The sequence below is a fragment of the Parasteatoda tepidariorum genome, chromosome 11 (genome assembly GCF_982258835.1).
Source record: "Parasteatoda tepidariorum strain Cologne lab strain chromosome 11, Ptep-v5.0, whole genome shotgun sequence".
NCBI lineage: Eukaryota > Metazoa > Arthropoda > Arachnida > Araneae > Theridiidae > Parasteatoda > Parasteatoda tepidariorum.
Window position 1 is genome coordinate 12,086,951 of NC_141765.1, and position 15,682 is coordinate 12,102,632.

The 15,682-nt window shown below is 26.6% G+C and overlaps 1 protein-coding gene across 3 annotated transcripts in view; it reads left to right on the forward strand.

The window, feature by feature from the left end:
- LOC107452119 (epsin-2) overlaps positions 1-7,999 on the forward strand; it is a 33,967-nt gene extending 25,968 nt beyond the window's left edge. For all 3 annotated transcript variants that reach the window (XM_016068432.4, XM_016068431.4, XM_043042627.3), the window contains exon 9: positions 2,491-7,999. In XM_016068432.4, the coding sequence (XP_015923918.2) occupies positions 2,491-2,720 (230 nt within the window). In that variant the 3' untranslated portion in view covers positions 2,721-7,999. The remainder of the gene's footprint in view (positions 1-2,490) is intronic.
- The last annotated feature ends 7,683 nt before the right edge of the window (positions 8,000-15,682 follow it).

Below are 15,682 nucleotides of genomic sequence, written 5' to 3' on the forward strand. Positions count from 1 at the left end.
CCTCCTACTTTTCTTAGACAATGACACTAAAATTTTTGCTAGTTTTTAACTTAATCCATGTTGTACAACATTAACAGTGTTTTCATCATAGAAAAAAAAATGGGTGAGAATTTCTCACCCTTTCTCAAAAACAGGGTGAGATTTCAAAAAGTTAAGTGAGATTTCTAAAAAGTAGAAAAACACAAGAACTCTTGAAAAAAAAATCATTTCTTTAATTATAATACATTTTTAACGTCTTCTATTTTTTAAAGCATTGAATACTTTTAGTGCATCACCGTAGAAGATTTTGCCTTTACAAGGTACTTGTCCATCTTACATAAGTGCATAAAAAATTTGAATGTCTTACATGAAGAAACGTTACCTACGGTAAACACGTGGTTGCTGAGAAATGTGTTCTGAAAGGGGTTCCGTGGTTTTGTTATGTTGTTCGAAAAGGTTCTGAACAATACTGGTAAATAGGGAAGCTAGATAATGGGGCAGATGTTGAAAGTAATGAAATATCCAGGAAGAAAAGTGAAACGGATTTTATTCTAAATGGCGTAATTCGAAACTTTTCCCAAAATGCGATAAATTCGCGAATTTTGAAATTGATTTATAGAATGCACGAATTTCTCATTTTTTAAATCATTTTTTCTCATTTTTTAATTCCTTTGTAATCATTTTTTAAAGCGAGAGAAGAAAAAAATATGCGAGATTCTCGTGCTGTAGTGAAAACACTGATTAATTAATGCAAAATATAAGATTTGAAGCATCAGATTGTTTTTAAAAAGGTATATTTTTTCTGTTTGGAATTTATTTGAGCTGATTGTGTTAAAACACTATATTCCACTTATGAAACACTACATTTAAATAACTACTGCTGATGATTTTACGAAATTCTTTTAAAAAGCAATTAAAGATTCCAAAATATCTCAGAAACCTAGCTGTGAATAAACAAAAACTCTGTTTCTAATAATGTGCTAAATAATAACTACTTTAAACTAGTTGTATTATTTATCAATTATCTATGTTTAAACTTAAATTAGTTATAAATTCAGTAAAAAAAAAATTTTTTTAAACATTTTAACTGTAGTGTTGATACTTGAATAAAAAATAAAAATGAAAAACACATAAAATCTCTCATGTTGACCTCTCAACAATTTAGCTACATTTTGGGTAAAACAATTTTTAAAAAAAATTTACCATTGTGTGTCTGAAAATTCAATTCATTTAACTTATATTCATAGAGGATTCTTCTGTACCGATACTAATTTTTACACAAACTCGCAAATAAGATATATCCAGGCATTTTTTTAATAATAAATTGTTATACAGAATCAGCTTTAAAAATTTTTATTTAATTTCTGATTAAAAGAGACTTAGTGTTATCAAGTAACTCTGTAATATGGCTTTACAATATTTTTCATGAATAGTTTGGAAAGTTGCTTAATACTTTTTCTACATTATTGTGTAAAGTTATAAAAGATCAAAGCTGTAAAATTATTCTGTGTGCTAAAGATGTTCATTAACTTATTTATTTTTAAAGTATAGAAATATTGCCAAACATGTATAGATATAATTAACTCTTGAAGTAATGAAAAAAAAAGTTAAGATATAATAGTCCCTTGATAGTTTGGGAATTATTATTCCTGGTATCTTCCTTTTCTGGTCTTAAAAACCAAACATGAGTTTCATCACAAAATAATTTTTTTAACTTGATTATTTCATTGTACATTTTCATTTTTAGACTTCTAATGACTGTTTACTATTCCTCTATGAGTTGTAATATTTAACTAAATATGACAGTAAATAAATGACGGTTTGTAGAAAAATAATAAAATGGCCTCTAAAATTTTTTAAAATCTGACTTGTTATTTGATGTTTTTGTATGTTGAAAAGTCTCTTTTAAAAATAGTTTTGCATTAGTAAAAGAATCTTATAAATAAGTCTAAAATTCACTTCTTCATGGATTTATGAGTTACTTATCCAGCAGTATTGCATATTATTTACAAATATTGGCTGCCTTGGCAAAAGAAATTGAGTTTTATGTTCTAATTTTTTTTTAATTTTAAAACTTGTAATTTTCAATCATATTTTGGATTTCAATGAAAAGAAATTTTGTTTCAGCTATAAAAAAAGTATGTGTTTAATAGATTGGAAAACAATGAGTTTCCACTTGTTCTTTTGTTGCTGGGTTACTCTATATTAGTGTATTAAATTTATTATTTCCATATCACTTGAATTATTTTGTTTATTTGATCATACTTATTTTAACTCAATGTTATTTGAAGTTAAAAAATAATTGTCCAACTTAAATTTTAAAAAAGTTCAGTTTGTAGTTCCCATTTTTGTAATACTACAAAATTAAACTATAATTTTTGTGACTGAAAAACTAAAAAAAAATAACACTAGTTTTTGAAAAAGAACTTTTACCAACCTTAAAATTTTTTTATATACAGATTAAGTATTAAGCCAATGATGTATAATGCAAATTCATTTTTATTTATTTAGATCTAGCATCTGGTAATCCTTTTGGTGTTCCGCCTCCTGTTAGTAATCCTTTTCAAGCTATGAGACCTCCTCCTCCCACTATAAATCAACTTAGAGCTCAAATGCAGATTCCACCTCTCCCTTCTGGAATTGTTGTACCTCCCGTTATGCCTACTTCTGGCATTCCAGTTGTTATGCCAAGTGTTGCTACGTTTTCATCAAGTCCTCAAACAAACAACCCATTTCTTTAAAAGTGTCGTCTTAGGCTAGATTTGCTGCTTCCATATTACAGTTGTGTGCCTCATCCTTCTGTAACTGCTTATTGTAAATTTGTTTTTAACAAAATTTTTGGTTTTCTGCTGGAAACCAATTTATTTGCATGACAAGAAAGAATTATTGATGTCGTATTTTTTTACTCAGTTGTCCTTTTCAGAAATAAGTTTTTAGCTTTTGAAATTAATTTTTTATGACAAAGGAATATATATATATTTTTTTGTTTCATTTTAAAGTAATGGTGATAACTGCTTTCCTTTCCCTATTGTGCTGCTGAATGAAATAAAATATTAAATGTGTTTATAAGTTTTTAAATATTCTTAACATTGTGTGTTATGAGCTTCTGGTATGAATATTAGTTGCATAAATATGTGAGAAACATTTGTCCAAGAAATGATATGTATTTTCCCAATAAATTAATACCTGCAGTTTCACTGATAAATTATTATATCATTTGAAGCTATCTTTTGAATGATGTGTAAAGGTATTGTAAACTACTTTATTGTGATATAAAATAAGTATATTTGGCTTTATTTCTAAAAAAACAAAAAAAAACATTTATTGTAGTAGTGTTCTTTTTTATATTCTCATTTCATCATTTTTTAGATGTACCATTATTCTTTTTTATTTTACAAGTCCAGTATTATAGCTATACCGGTTAATTTTAGTGGATGGATTAGTTCATGATTTTTAACATCTTTATCTGAAATTTTAGTGGTACAACTTTACTATGTTAAATCTGATTTTATGTGCAACATTAAGAAATATGACTAATTTATTGTTCAGGACTAAATATTGTACTAATTTATTATATTGACTAATTTATTGTATTTCATGCATTTTATACTATTTTATGAATAGTTTATTAATATCCAGTTTTTGTGAACTAGCCTGGTTATTAATTTTTTCTTATCCAATATCATTCACAATATCATTTCACTGTAAAGTGGCTAGCTTGAATATTTTTCCTTGACAATGATGTGTTTAATTTATATTTTTAAAAACCTTTCTTTTTTAAACTTGATGTTTTATCATAAAAGTGTTGCATTGGTAATTATGTGATATTTTTTAGCTTTAAATGATATTTTTATTGATTTTAACCAAACTTGTCTTTTAATTAAATTTTTCCTGTCATCTTTTTATATACTATGTTATATACTTAAGAGGTCACACTACCCATTCTTATCTATAGTGTAGTTTTTGTTTGCGGTCAATAACTACATGTTTGCCTGATTAATAATTTCAGGGGCTGTCTTATTGTTTTACATTAGGTATAGGTTTCCTTAAAAAGTTCTTGATTTCCTAACCAAGAATTATTTCCTTTTGTAAAAATGTAAATAATGGCAAGGTTAAAAGTAATTTTTTTCCGTTCTTCATTTAAGGGCAGACCCTATTTCAGTTTGCATTATATTATTCAATTTTTAAATATTGAGTCAAAACACCAGTTTAAATGAGTTATTTTTCATATGTCTTAAAAATATCTTTTTAGTCCTCTTTTAAACTTCGAAAAATTTTAAATAAAAAATGCTTTTATTGTTTTCTGTTTGCAGTGACTAAGTTGTAAAAAAGTCTTTTTTTTTATTGAATAATATTACCATTAAGAATTAATTCTTAAAAGTTTACTGATAAAGATTTTATTTGAAAATGACTAAATAGAAACAAGAATCGTTATTTAACATAGAGTATAGAAAATATTAGGTTTGTGAAAAAGTTTTTATTTAAACTCAAATTCTTATTTTATAATTATTGCACATTAATGCTTAATCAAAGTTATGTAAATAATAGACTCCATTCAGTTCTGCAATTTTTTGCCAACATTTTAGCAGCATTCAACTTTAGGAAAAACGGTAGTTTCACAAATTCAATTTTAGGAAAAACGGTAGTTTCACAAAATACTTTTTCTTAAAATTTTATTTTTGCATCCCTTAACAAACGATAAGTCCATATTTTTGTGTTGAGTTTTTAACATAATTTTTATTTTTTCACAAATGATATCTAAATTTTCACAAAATAGGTACCTCTCAGAAAACCCTAGACAGACCCCTGCTATCAAATCCTTCCTGTCACAACTTCAATGGTCATGATTCCAAAACTGCATCAAAAATTGTTTCTTTTGCTAAATTAAAGATACATCTGTTAAATATAATCTAAAGGGGCCATTTGTGGGCTGTAAGGTGAATTTGTCATAAGTTGGTACAACTGGTGATCATACTCGCATGCCGTCTTACATTGCCTTGTTGAAAGATGACTATCTTTTCTTTTATCTTAATGTTGCATGGCTTTTATCAAGCCCCTTGATGTGTGTCACAATTAATAGGATATTATAAGTACATCAATGAAAATTATAAGTACTCAGTATGTAATATAAATCTTTGTAGATGTTTCTATCAAATTCTCTCCCTAACAAAACCTTCTTGGTGAGTTTAATGTTGCTAACATGCTGTCAAACTATGTCCTTTTTCTAATAACGTTATTAAAACAAACCCATTTTTTTATCACCATCCAACTGAAAATTGCCATTATGGATATATTTTCAGAAATTTCTCTCAAATCTTACCAGAGTAATGCTTTGTCAAATTGTTATGTAGCATATCACAATTAAACTTTGACCAGATTTATGTGTTTTCAAATCTTACACAACTGTTTTAGGGTAAACATTGAGGTATGCACCAAGCTCTTGAGTTGTATTACTGTTATCTTTTGGAAAACCTTGGGTATCTCCTCATCATTTTTAATATGTCTACCACAGTGAAGATTATTTTCTTACCTAAAATTTCATATCCAGAATTAGTGATAACACTCTTCCCTGACTTTAATCTAAGCAATCATATAATCTTTTTAATGTGATTGCTATTCATCTTATCTTACCTTTTTGTTCACTAAAGATAAACCATGAATCAGTTGGCAAAACACTTCTAATTTCTCAACTTCAATAACATGCAGTTGAACTTTCCTCTGTCCATAGATACTACAGAAACCTATTAGTTGAGTTAAAATTTTATTGGTCATCTACTAATCCTTTTTGCGCACTTCTAATTTTTATAAAAATTATCAGCATAATATATCTTTAAAACAAATAGTAGATTTTAAGGCTCTAATCTAATATTTTTCCTTATCCTAAAAATTGTATTAATAATTTTTTGTTAACTCTAACCTTAATTTAATGTCTGAAAAGTAAATTCCAGCAGTTTTTCATTTTAAAAAAAATCTCCAACAGGAAAGCATTAGTTACATTTTTATTGACTTGATCTTAATGTTGTAACTAAAAAGAAATTTAAATTGCTGTAAACAATTTTATTTAAACTTTTAAATTAAAATTTATTTATGATAATTTCATGTGTTTTTCTCTCTTTGGTATAAAGCAATTAAGGGGTTTGTATTCTTTATGCAGGGTATCCGCGCACCTGGAAAGCCATGAAATGTCATGATTTTAACTATTTTTTTAAAAAAATCATGGAAAAGTCATGGATTTAGGTCACCAAAAAATCATGGAAATAGGTCACCGAATTTTCAAAGTGGATTTTACCCCTCCCCCTAATTTCATGGTGTTCCGAATATCTGAATTTGTGACAAAATCCCCACTCACAGTCATGTTTTATTAAAATATAAATATTTTTATCATGTTCTTTAAAAATTACGGTGTTCTTTCAAAAAATGAAAGAAAAAGCATCATTTCTAGAGTGAATTATCTTTTAAACTTCTGTGATTTCAGAATTTTTATTATTATTTATTTTTTTTTTTTTTTCAATTTAAAATTCTAGCTGAAGCAAGCCAGGCATTGGCGAAATTTTTTTAATTCCAAAGTGAGAATAGGAAAATCAGAAGTATTTCTTTACTTTCTGATGAACAAGAAAAGTATCTTTTAGATTATAATTCTGCAGAAAAGAAAAAAATAATTTTTATTATTTGCTTCTGTATTTTTTCAGCTATTTTATTGTTTCAACTCTTTTTTTTTTCTGTTTTTTAAATTTAAAATCTATAAATATAAATATGAAGATGCAGAGTATAACTGTTTTGGTTATACCTATCATTTCAATTAATGTTTTTATAATGATTTTTAAATTTATTGTTCTGTTTTTGTCAGAAGAAAATAATAACTTCGTTAAGTCATGAAAAGTACTTAGAATTAGTCATGAATTTGAAAATCCAGTCTCAATCAGAAAATCTAAAATGTTCCAGATACCTTGTTCATGTTAAGAAATAGGGTCTCTTTCTCTGTAGAATTCAAATAAAATTTACAATTTGTGTTTTGGCATGAAAGTTAGAAAGAAAGCGTTTTTTTGTTCAAAAAAGAGATCATATTAAATATTTTGTTTTATTTGGCAAAATCAAAACTAATTTTGAAGCTTTTAACTGTAAAATAACGTGCAAATATTCATGTAGACAGTATGGAAATAAGTCTAACAATTAAGTAAACTTTTTTGCTATAGCGCTAAACCTTTTATTTATAGTTCAGTTGAAAATCAACTTGAAAATAAAACTATTAAGTGGGGAGGGGAAATTTCTTGCTCTCTTTGTAGCTTACTATCAAGGTTTAGGAAAACTTTCCAAACTATAATGTACAACCTGAATAAGCTCAAAGCAGTTTTTACTTTGGTCAAAAATTTATTTTGATAAAAATCTCATATTTTTTTAAAGCTTATTTGTTTAAAATGAGTTATACAAAATTTTAATGAAGAAATATCTTATTAAATCATTATTTTAATTGTACTGCTCATCCATTTAAAAAAAAATTATCAAACTTAATGTTTTGTTCCTTTTAAAATAAACTTTGCTCTTGATCATCTTGAAAACTTGATTTGCTCTGGATAATTTTTTCCCTCAAAATGAGAGACCCTCATATTTTCGGATAAAAATTAAGTATTTGATTTAATATAATATACATCTTTGTGGTGTTTTTCTTTTAGTTTATTTGTTTTAAGTGGAAAAGGCTTTTTCGTCAACCTTTTTTTAGCAATTGTAGTTAACCCTGCATTTAATTGCGAGCTTTGTTTTATATTTAGTGATTGCTCGCAAAATAGTTCCTACAAAAAAAAATTATAATAAATAAATTTACTGCATCTAGGTATTGGGTAATGTGTTCTCTTAAATGAACTCTCATCTGTCAAGAAGTAACTTTTCTGTTATGCACCTATAAATATTTTTTTTCAATCTACTTTGGTGCTCTTTCTGTTCAAAATAATAGTAGTTGAAATCTTATATTTGTAGTACTCATATGAAGTTGATATTTCATTAATAAAAAGATTTAATATTTTAGTCATTTCATTAATTTAGGCTATTGCACTCTAGTATTTTTAGAAAACCCTTTCTTATTTATGAAAGTTCGAAATACATCTTTCCTGAATATAAGTATAAAAATAGCTGCATTTAAATTAGAAACAATATTATGTCAGGACATTTCCTTAATTGTTTTGTAAGTGGTGATTATCAAACTTTCTCAAAGTGAAATTGTCCAAAATTTGTTAAAACTATTACGTTTTAGTTTAATCTTTTAATGTAAAACAAAATACTAATAACTTTATTTTTTAATTGATTATTTAATATTAGTTTATACATAAAGAGTTATTCTTTAACATGTTATTTTGTCTACTTAATTTATTTTGTGAAACAGTTTTCATTTTGATTTTTAATTACAGCTTAAAGTAATATTGGCCTTTATCCTGAAAGATTTTTCTTCGTAAATTTAAACCACCATTAATTTTTTTTAAGTTGAAAGGAATTTTTTCTTTAAAATATCTAGAAAATCTTAAAATAAGGTGCCAGACAATAAAAAAAATAATAAAATACAATAAATAAATTTTTTATTTCTTTTTCAAAAGAAAAATTTCAGTTGTAAACATGATAAAAATAATTTTTTCTTAGGCATTTTGTTTCTCACACCGGTTTTACTAAACCTGTAATTATCTATACACACTCATATATATATATTTAATTTAAATAATCTATTTGATCATGGTTTTTTTATTTTGATCACAAGACTCAAGATTATTTTATATATATTGACTTTATTATCCTTAAATAGTTTCTATTTATGTAACATAGATCGCAATCTGGAAAATTTAGTGGCCAAAATAAGCTTGGACAAGTAAGGTATCTGCCCAGAATTCTGTGCATATATTAAAAGCAAATTTAATTCTTATAAACATTGGATATACCTGAAATTAGACTTTTCCTAGAATGCTTCAAAAATTAAATATTTAAAGCCATAAAGCCCAGGCAAAGTGTTGTCAAGTATTTTTTAATTTTCCCCTTCTAAAACATTTTATGTTAAAATATTGAAATCTTATTCTTATAAGATTCTATAAATTTCACTAAAAACCACAAAATTACCTAATTAAAAGTAAAATTTATGTACCCTATCCCCAGTTTTTTTTTCTAGAAATGCTCAACTCAAATCCTTTATTAAATTGTATTTTATATGACATATTGTAAATAAGTTTTGATATCCTATATTTTATATGTATAAATTTAATCTAGCTATTTTGTCACAAAATTAATAAGTATTTTTTATTAAAAAAAACTAGATTTTTTTCCTAATTTTTTGAAAAAACTGTCAAACATCTAAAATGCAATTTTAAATAGTTGAGTCATTTTATATGTGTTCAAAAACTTGTGCTTAGATTAAAATTATCTTATAAGCTATATTTTCCATTTTTTGATGATATATATAACATGGAATGTATTTAGTTTATACTAAGGCATTGATAAACCTTTGGAGTAGGGTGTTTAATATGCAAATACATAAAATAGCAGTCAATTTTTTAAAATTCTGATCCTGGTGTTTCTCCTAAATCACTTAATGTTGAACTCTTAACTATTTAATGTTTATCTATTAAAGCTGTGTATTCAAATGTTTAAAATTTGTTTAATACCGGTTAAAATTAAGAAGATACTGTAAGGATATAATATTTGGAAAAAAATGCTAAAATTTTACATCTCTTCAAATCAGTGGCGTAGCTAGGTAACCAAGGGCCCTGGGGCAAATTAAAAAATGGGGCCCCACTGCTATGTAAACTGATTAGGTTTTATCAAATAAAAATATGAAATATACAAATACTTAAAAAATGCTAAGCTACTTAAGCTCTTTTTTGTGCACTGCAGGGCAGGTAATAAAAATATTAAACAGTAACAACATAAATTACAATTAATACTTGGTGTAGGTTTGGCTAATAACACGAAATAGAGAAGATTCAAGGGTTTATTATATAAAGGTCGGGCCTACCAACTGACTAAATAATTATATTTTTAAAAAATTTTCCTAGCTTTAGTTTTCGCAAAAGTATCAATGACTTCGTTTAAATCCAGGCTTGACGCGGTTTTGTTTTCAATTGCTATTAGCGATAAATGTCGGAGTCGAGCTTGGCCCATATTATTTCTTAAATAATTTTTTATTATTTTTAATTTGCTAAATGACCTTTCAGCTGCTGCAGAAGTGACAGGAATTGTAAAGAATAATAACATTGCTGTAAATACTTCCGTTAGGTCGCATTCTAGCACTCCATATTTGCTCATTATTTCCTTACATAATTGGTGAACAGTCTATGCTTGAGTTAGTTGAGGTAAAACTAGGTGGTAAATATTAATAAATTGAAGTGAAAAACTAGGGCCTATTATATCTGAATATTTTCTTTGGAATGCGTCACACTTTTGTAGTAAAGTTGCTTCATCAACAGTAATAAAAATGTTGGTATTAGAAAATCGAATATATGACAGACTGCACTCATACCAATAAAACGTGTATCTAATTGAGATATTACTGTGTCTAGTACATTATTGAAAATTTCAATTTTAAATATTTTTTCTCGGTTTGGAAATCGGTGATCAGCAGCTAATTCATCAAAATATTTTTTCACTTTTCTTTGCCTTTTTTCTTGAAAATGGGTATCAATACCATATTTTCTTGCAGTTTCACTGACTTTGCACTTGAATAATTCGAAATCATTTCTATAAATTTGCAACTTTGCTTTGGTCTCTGCTAAAACTTTACTCGCCTAGCCCAAATTGATGTCGCATTTTTGTAAAGTTTTGGATGCATAATTGACGTCGTTCAATACACTGTGCATGAATTCGCAAAGCAACACGAACTCGAAATTTAGCATTTTTGTTTTAATACTCTCTGCTTCACTACGCTCATCTTTATTAGGACTCTTTAGAACTATTTCTGATAATGATTTGATAATATCAAAATAACGAAGTTTTATTGCAGATATCGTATTGACCCTACTGGACCATCTAGTCGGATTTAGTTTTTTTAGAGTGGTGTCCGATTCGCCAGTGAATTTTGACAGAAGATCCCAACGTTTGATGCTGTTTCCGAAAAAGTTATACAAATCTTACAACGTTGCGAAAAAAATCTGTATTTCCACACAACTGCTAACGGCATCATTTATCACCAAATTTAAATTATGAGTGGCACAATGTACGTACTCTGCGTTAGGCTGGATATCCTTAATATGTTTTTGTACACCATTATACACACCACTCATCACATTTTTTTAAATCAATATTTTTGTCGATAAATAATGTCGTCACTTTGTTGACTAAATCTACTGCGCCATGTTTGATGGCTGCATAAAAACCCTGAAACACTTCTTTTACTTCTATATCAATTGCTGGGCCGTAACTACGCCGGGGCAGTCGGGGCCCCGACGGTCAAGGGGGCCCCATATGAAGGGACCACGCGATATTTTTTCTATTTAGTTTATATATATATATAGGAAAGAGATTGTGTGAAGATTTGCTAAAATCTTCTTTTTCGTAGTTACAATCGACTTTAACATAGGGTGAAAGACTCTTTCCCAGAATTATTTCCCTTCCTCAAAAGAGCAAAAACGCTTCACAGAAAAAAGAGGAACGGAAAGGCATTTTTGAAGCTATACCCCTAATAAGAAACTTTATGTTGTTCTGAAATTAACTTGAATGGGCAAATAAGGTGCCTTTTGAAATTTGGGAAAGTAAAGTGAAAGTGGAAAAATATCTTTATTTTCACTCTATTTTTTGCGGGTAGAAAACTTTATTTTGTTTCAAAAGTGTAAAGAAGTGCTTCACCCCTTCTGAAATTTAGACATTCTCAAAAGTAAGTTCTAGTAGAATTAGTACATTCAGAAAGAGAAAAAAGCTATTTTTTTCAACATTTAAGTTATTTTCCAAATAGAAAACTTAATTTTCCTCCAAATAAAAAAGAGAAATCTGCTTAAATTTTTTTTTAAGGAAAAGCAAATTTAAAGATATTTTCCAAGTAGAAAATTTTATTTTCCTCTTAAATAAAAACGAGGGAGCTAAGAAAGTACTTTGCTTCACAAAAATAAAGTAAAATTACTATTTAACTCATTTTTTTTCTACTTATAAGCTTTTTTTCAAGTAGCAAACTTTATTTTCCTCCTAAATTTAATTGATGAGCGTCATTCCTTCTGAAACATTGACATTCACTACAATAAAGTAATTTTTGTTTATAAAATAGAATTAAAAATTTCAGAAAAAGAAACTACTATTTGTTTCACCTTTTGAAGCTATTTTTTAAATAAAAAAATAAAATAAAACTCCCCCTCCCCAACCGAGACAAATACGTCTGTTTTGTTTGAATTTTCTTCCACATATGACAATTTCTAATTTATTAAGAAAAAATTTTAAAATTAAAATTTAACCAAAAGAAGGGCTCAGCATGAAAAAATAAAACAAGTGTTTAGGAAACTAAAATAGTTGCCTCTCTTTTACCCTTCCCTGGTGTAATAAAATGCATCCTTCACTGACATATATTTTAAAGCATTCCTTGACTCTCAACACCTGCAGATCAACAACCGAGACAGTTATCTGACCCCTCAAAATATAGGCATCTCCTTTTACACCATGGGAAAATGTCCTTCCTTTGACTTCTTAAAATTGCCCTGGGCTTTACGACCCTAGGCTTTTTGTCCTTTTATAAAATATCATATATTTCCAGAACCATGCATTTGTCGGTTAGTCACAGTTGTCTTAAACAAGCAATTATCTAGATGTTCTAGGAAAACAGAAGCAAGCTTTTAAGGGATCGAAGGGGATTACTTTTGTTGACATATTTTTTCTGAAAGAAACGCGGGAATCAGTCTCTGTTAAACTTCAATTTTTAGCTACTTTAATTGCTTCATTAAAATTGACAATTTTTTATGCAAATATAGATTTTTTGTTAACTTTTATTTTGTTCCATCTTTCAAATTAAAATTTAACTTTAATTGATACTAATTAAAATTATTTGCAACTTTTTTTTAAAAATATAAATGTCATTACTTTGGATTACAACAAAACGAAAAGGAAATTGATTTCTAAGGAGGTAAGCAATTGTTTACATTAAATTATTTAATACATTCAAAACTGCGTATTAATGTACTGTTGGAATTGTTTTTTTTTATATTCCTATATCAAATTGCTTTTATGTAATACATTTTGTTCTTATTTTATATTTTTAAAATTAAGACCATTAAATTTTTAAAATTGGAAATTCGATTTTTTATGCTTTTTAACAATTTTGCTTTAATTCAAAATTAAAAAGCAAACTTTGATTTTGTTTAAAAAAATCATATTTAATTTAATTAAAAAATCGCATTTAATTTAATAAAACGCTATAAACATTGTTTCGTTGAGAATAACTGAAAATATGTCATCATTTAAAGTATTTTGGTTTAAATAAACCATTGTTTTTCAATCAATAAAAGAAAGTTCTTCGAAGAAAATATTTTATTAGGTTGTTTTGATAATTTTTTCTACTTTTATGAGAGACTTTAGTAGATTCTTTGAGATCAGTATTATCTACATTGCATTAAAATTAAACTAATTTCAAATTCCTTGGTTTCACTGACAAAAATGGTACATGTTGTAGTTTTATATACTTAAGAGAGAAAAAAACAGAAAATATGTTAATTCAAAAAGCAAGGAAATATCACGATTGGGTTGAGAATGCAATTAATCTTCTTTTAAATTTACTATTTCATTCTTATCTTATATGATAACCACATTATATTGAGCGGAACTAAGACATCAAACCCATTGCACATTTATTCTGTCTTATTTATTTGACTATCTCTGTTGTTTTTGCAACCCTAATTTATATAAACAAAAGTAATCCTTATTCTAATACAAAAAATTAACCTTAACTGATACTTCAAATATTAAGATAACGAATAAATATATTTGATGCAAACGTTTAACTAAAATATTATTATTAAAAACAGCTTTAATTAGAAAAAAAATCATATTTTCAAAAATGGCACAATTTGTTTCCATAACAATTGAGGAAGGAGGTAGTGTTGAGCGCACTTAATATAGTGTTTTTTAAATAAAACTGTTATAGTTTCATCAAAGTAATTATCTTGTGATAACTTTCTGAGAACTTTTTTCATGCATTATTTTTCTCAGTTTATAGTATACATTTTTGAAAATTTTAATACTGAAACTATAAATATTGCTGATGTAGGAAAGGAATTTATCCGACCATCAGAATTACATTTAATCATTTCTTTAAAATGTGTGAACATTTCTGTTTATCAATGAATTACTTTATTTTCCGTTTTCAATATTGGAACAAGATGTGTAAAACATTCACTTAAGATTCTAGTTTTGAGACTTATTATTTTTTTTTTTCCATTGTGAATATGATTTTCCCTGCAACCAATGTTTAAGATATTCATTGAAATATTTTCAAAGCTATTTTATTTTTCAATATAGAAATCCAAATCACATAAAATTCATTGTCATTACAAACCATTAAAAAGGTTTACTTCTTATTTTTTGTTTTGGAAAAATAAGAAAAAAACTTTTTGAAATATTAAAAAATATTAGTTTCTTATCATAATTTTTTTATCATATATAATTACATGCCATCATAAATACATATATTTATTTGCCATTTTGTCTGTTCAGAAGTTTCGATAGGCAAAATATTCATGAATGAATTCTGCTCTAAATATTACTATATTTTTAGGACCCTGTACAACAAGTACAATTTTTACTTGAACTTATTTATCTTACATTGCTATGCTATACAGACAAATGAGGCAGTATTTCGTCTGTATTTTAAATCACTGAACCAAACAGTGGCGTGCCAACTTTTTTTTGACTGGGGGGGCGAGCCAATGCAAAGTCATAAGCTTTGCTTGATTTAATATTTTAAAGTTAGTTGTATTATTTTAATGTTGTAATTTGTCTAATTGTAATTATCTAAACTATTTCCGTTGTTTATGACAACGATGATTTAACTATTACATCCACACCAACTTAGTTAACAAAAAATGATTTATCAATCCAAAACTAATTAAAAAGAAAAAAAGTGCATTAAAATGTAAAAAATTTAATTAATGAATTTTGTAATTTTACTCCTTTAAACTTGTTAATGCTGAGCAATACATTTTGTCGATACATTTTAATCATAATGACATAGAATGGTTTTTCGCTCCTCAAAAACATATTGAATTAAAAATAACTTGTTATTTAAATTTTGATTCTAGCATAGATTTGAATTTAATCATGAATATAAATTTTCAGTTTACAAAAAAAATGGAAAATTAACTTTATCATAATTTTAATGATAAGCACATGGTATAAAAACATTAAAATAAATGAAGGAGTAAAAGAGATTGATTTCTAAAATTAAATCTTATTTTAAAATGACTTTGAATTTTAACAAGTCTTCTGATTTTTCTGGTTAATTCCAAGGTAAAGCTTAAAATGTATACAAAGAAAAAACAATACAATTTTAAACATATAATTATGCAGTAATTTAATGAAGTAGAATTAACTTTATCATATTAAGTTTTCATGATAAAGGACTAGGGATGAAAAAACTAAAACAAATGAAGGAATTAATTTCCAGCTTGCCATATTTAAATATGTTTCTTATTTACAGAAGTATAATCTAAACACATTATAAAATTATAACCGAAAATTTTATTGTATATTAGAGGCTACGTGC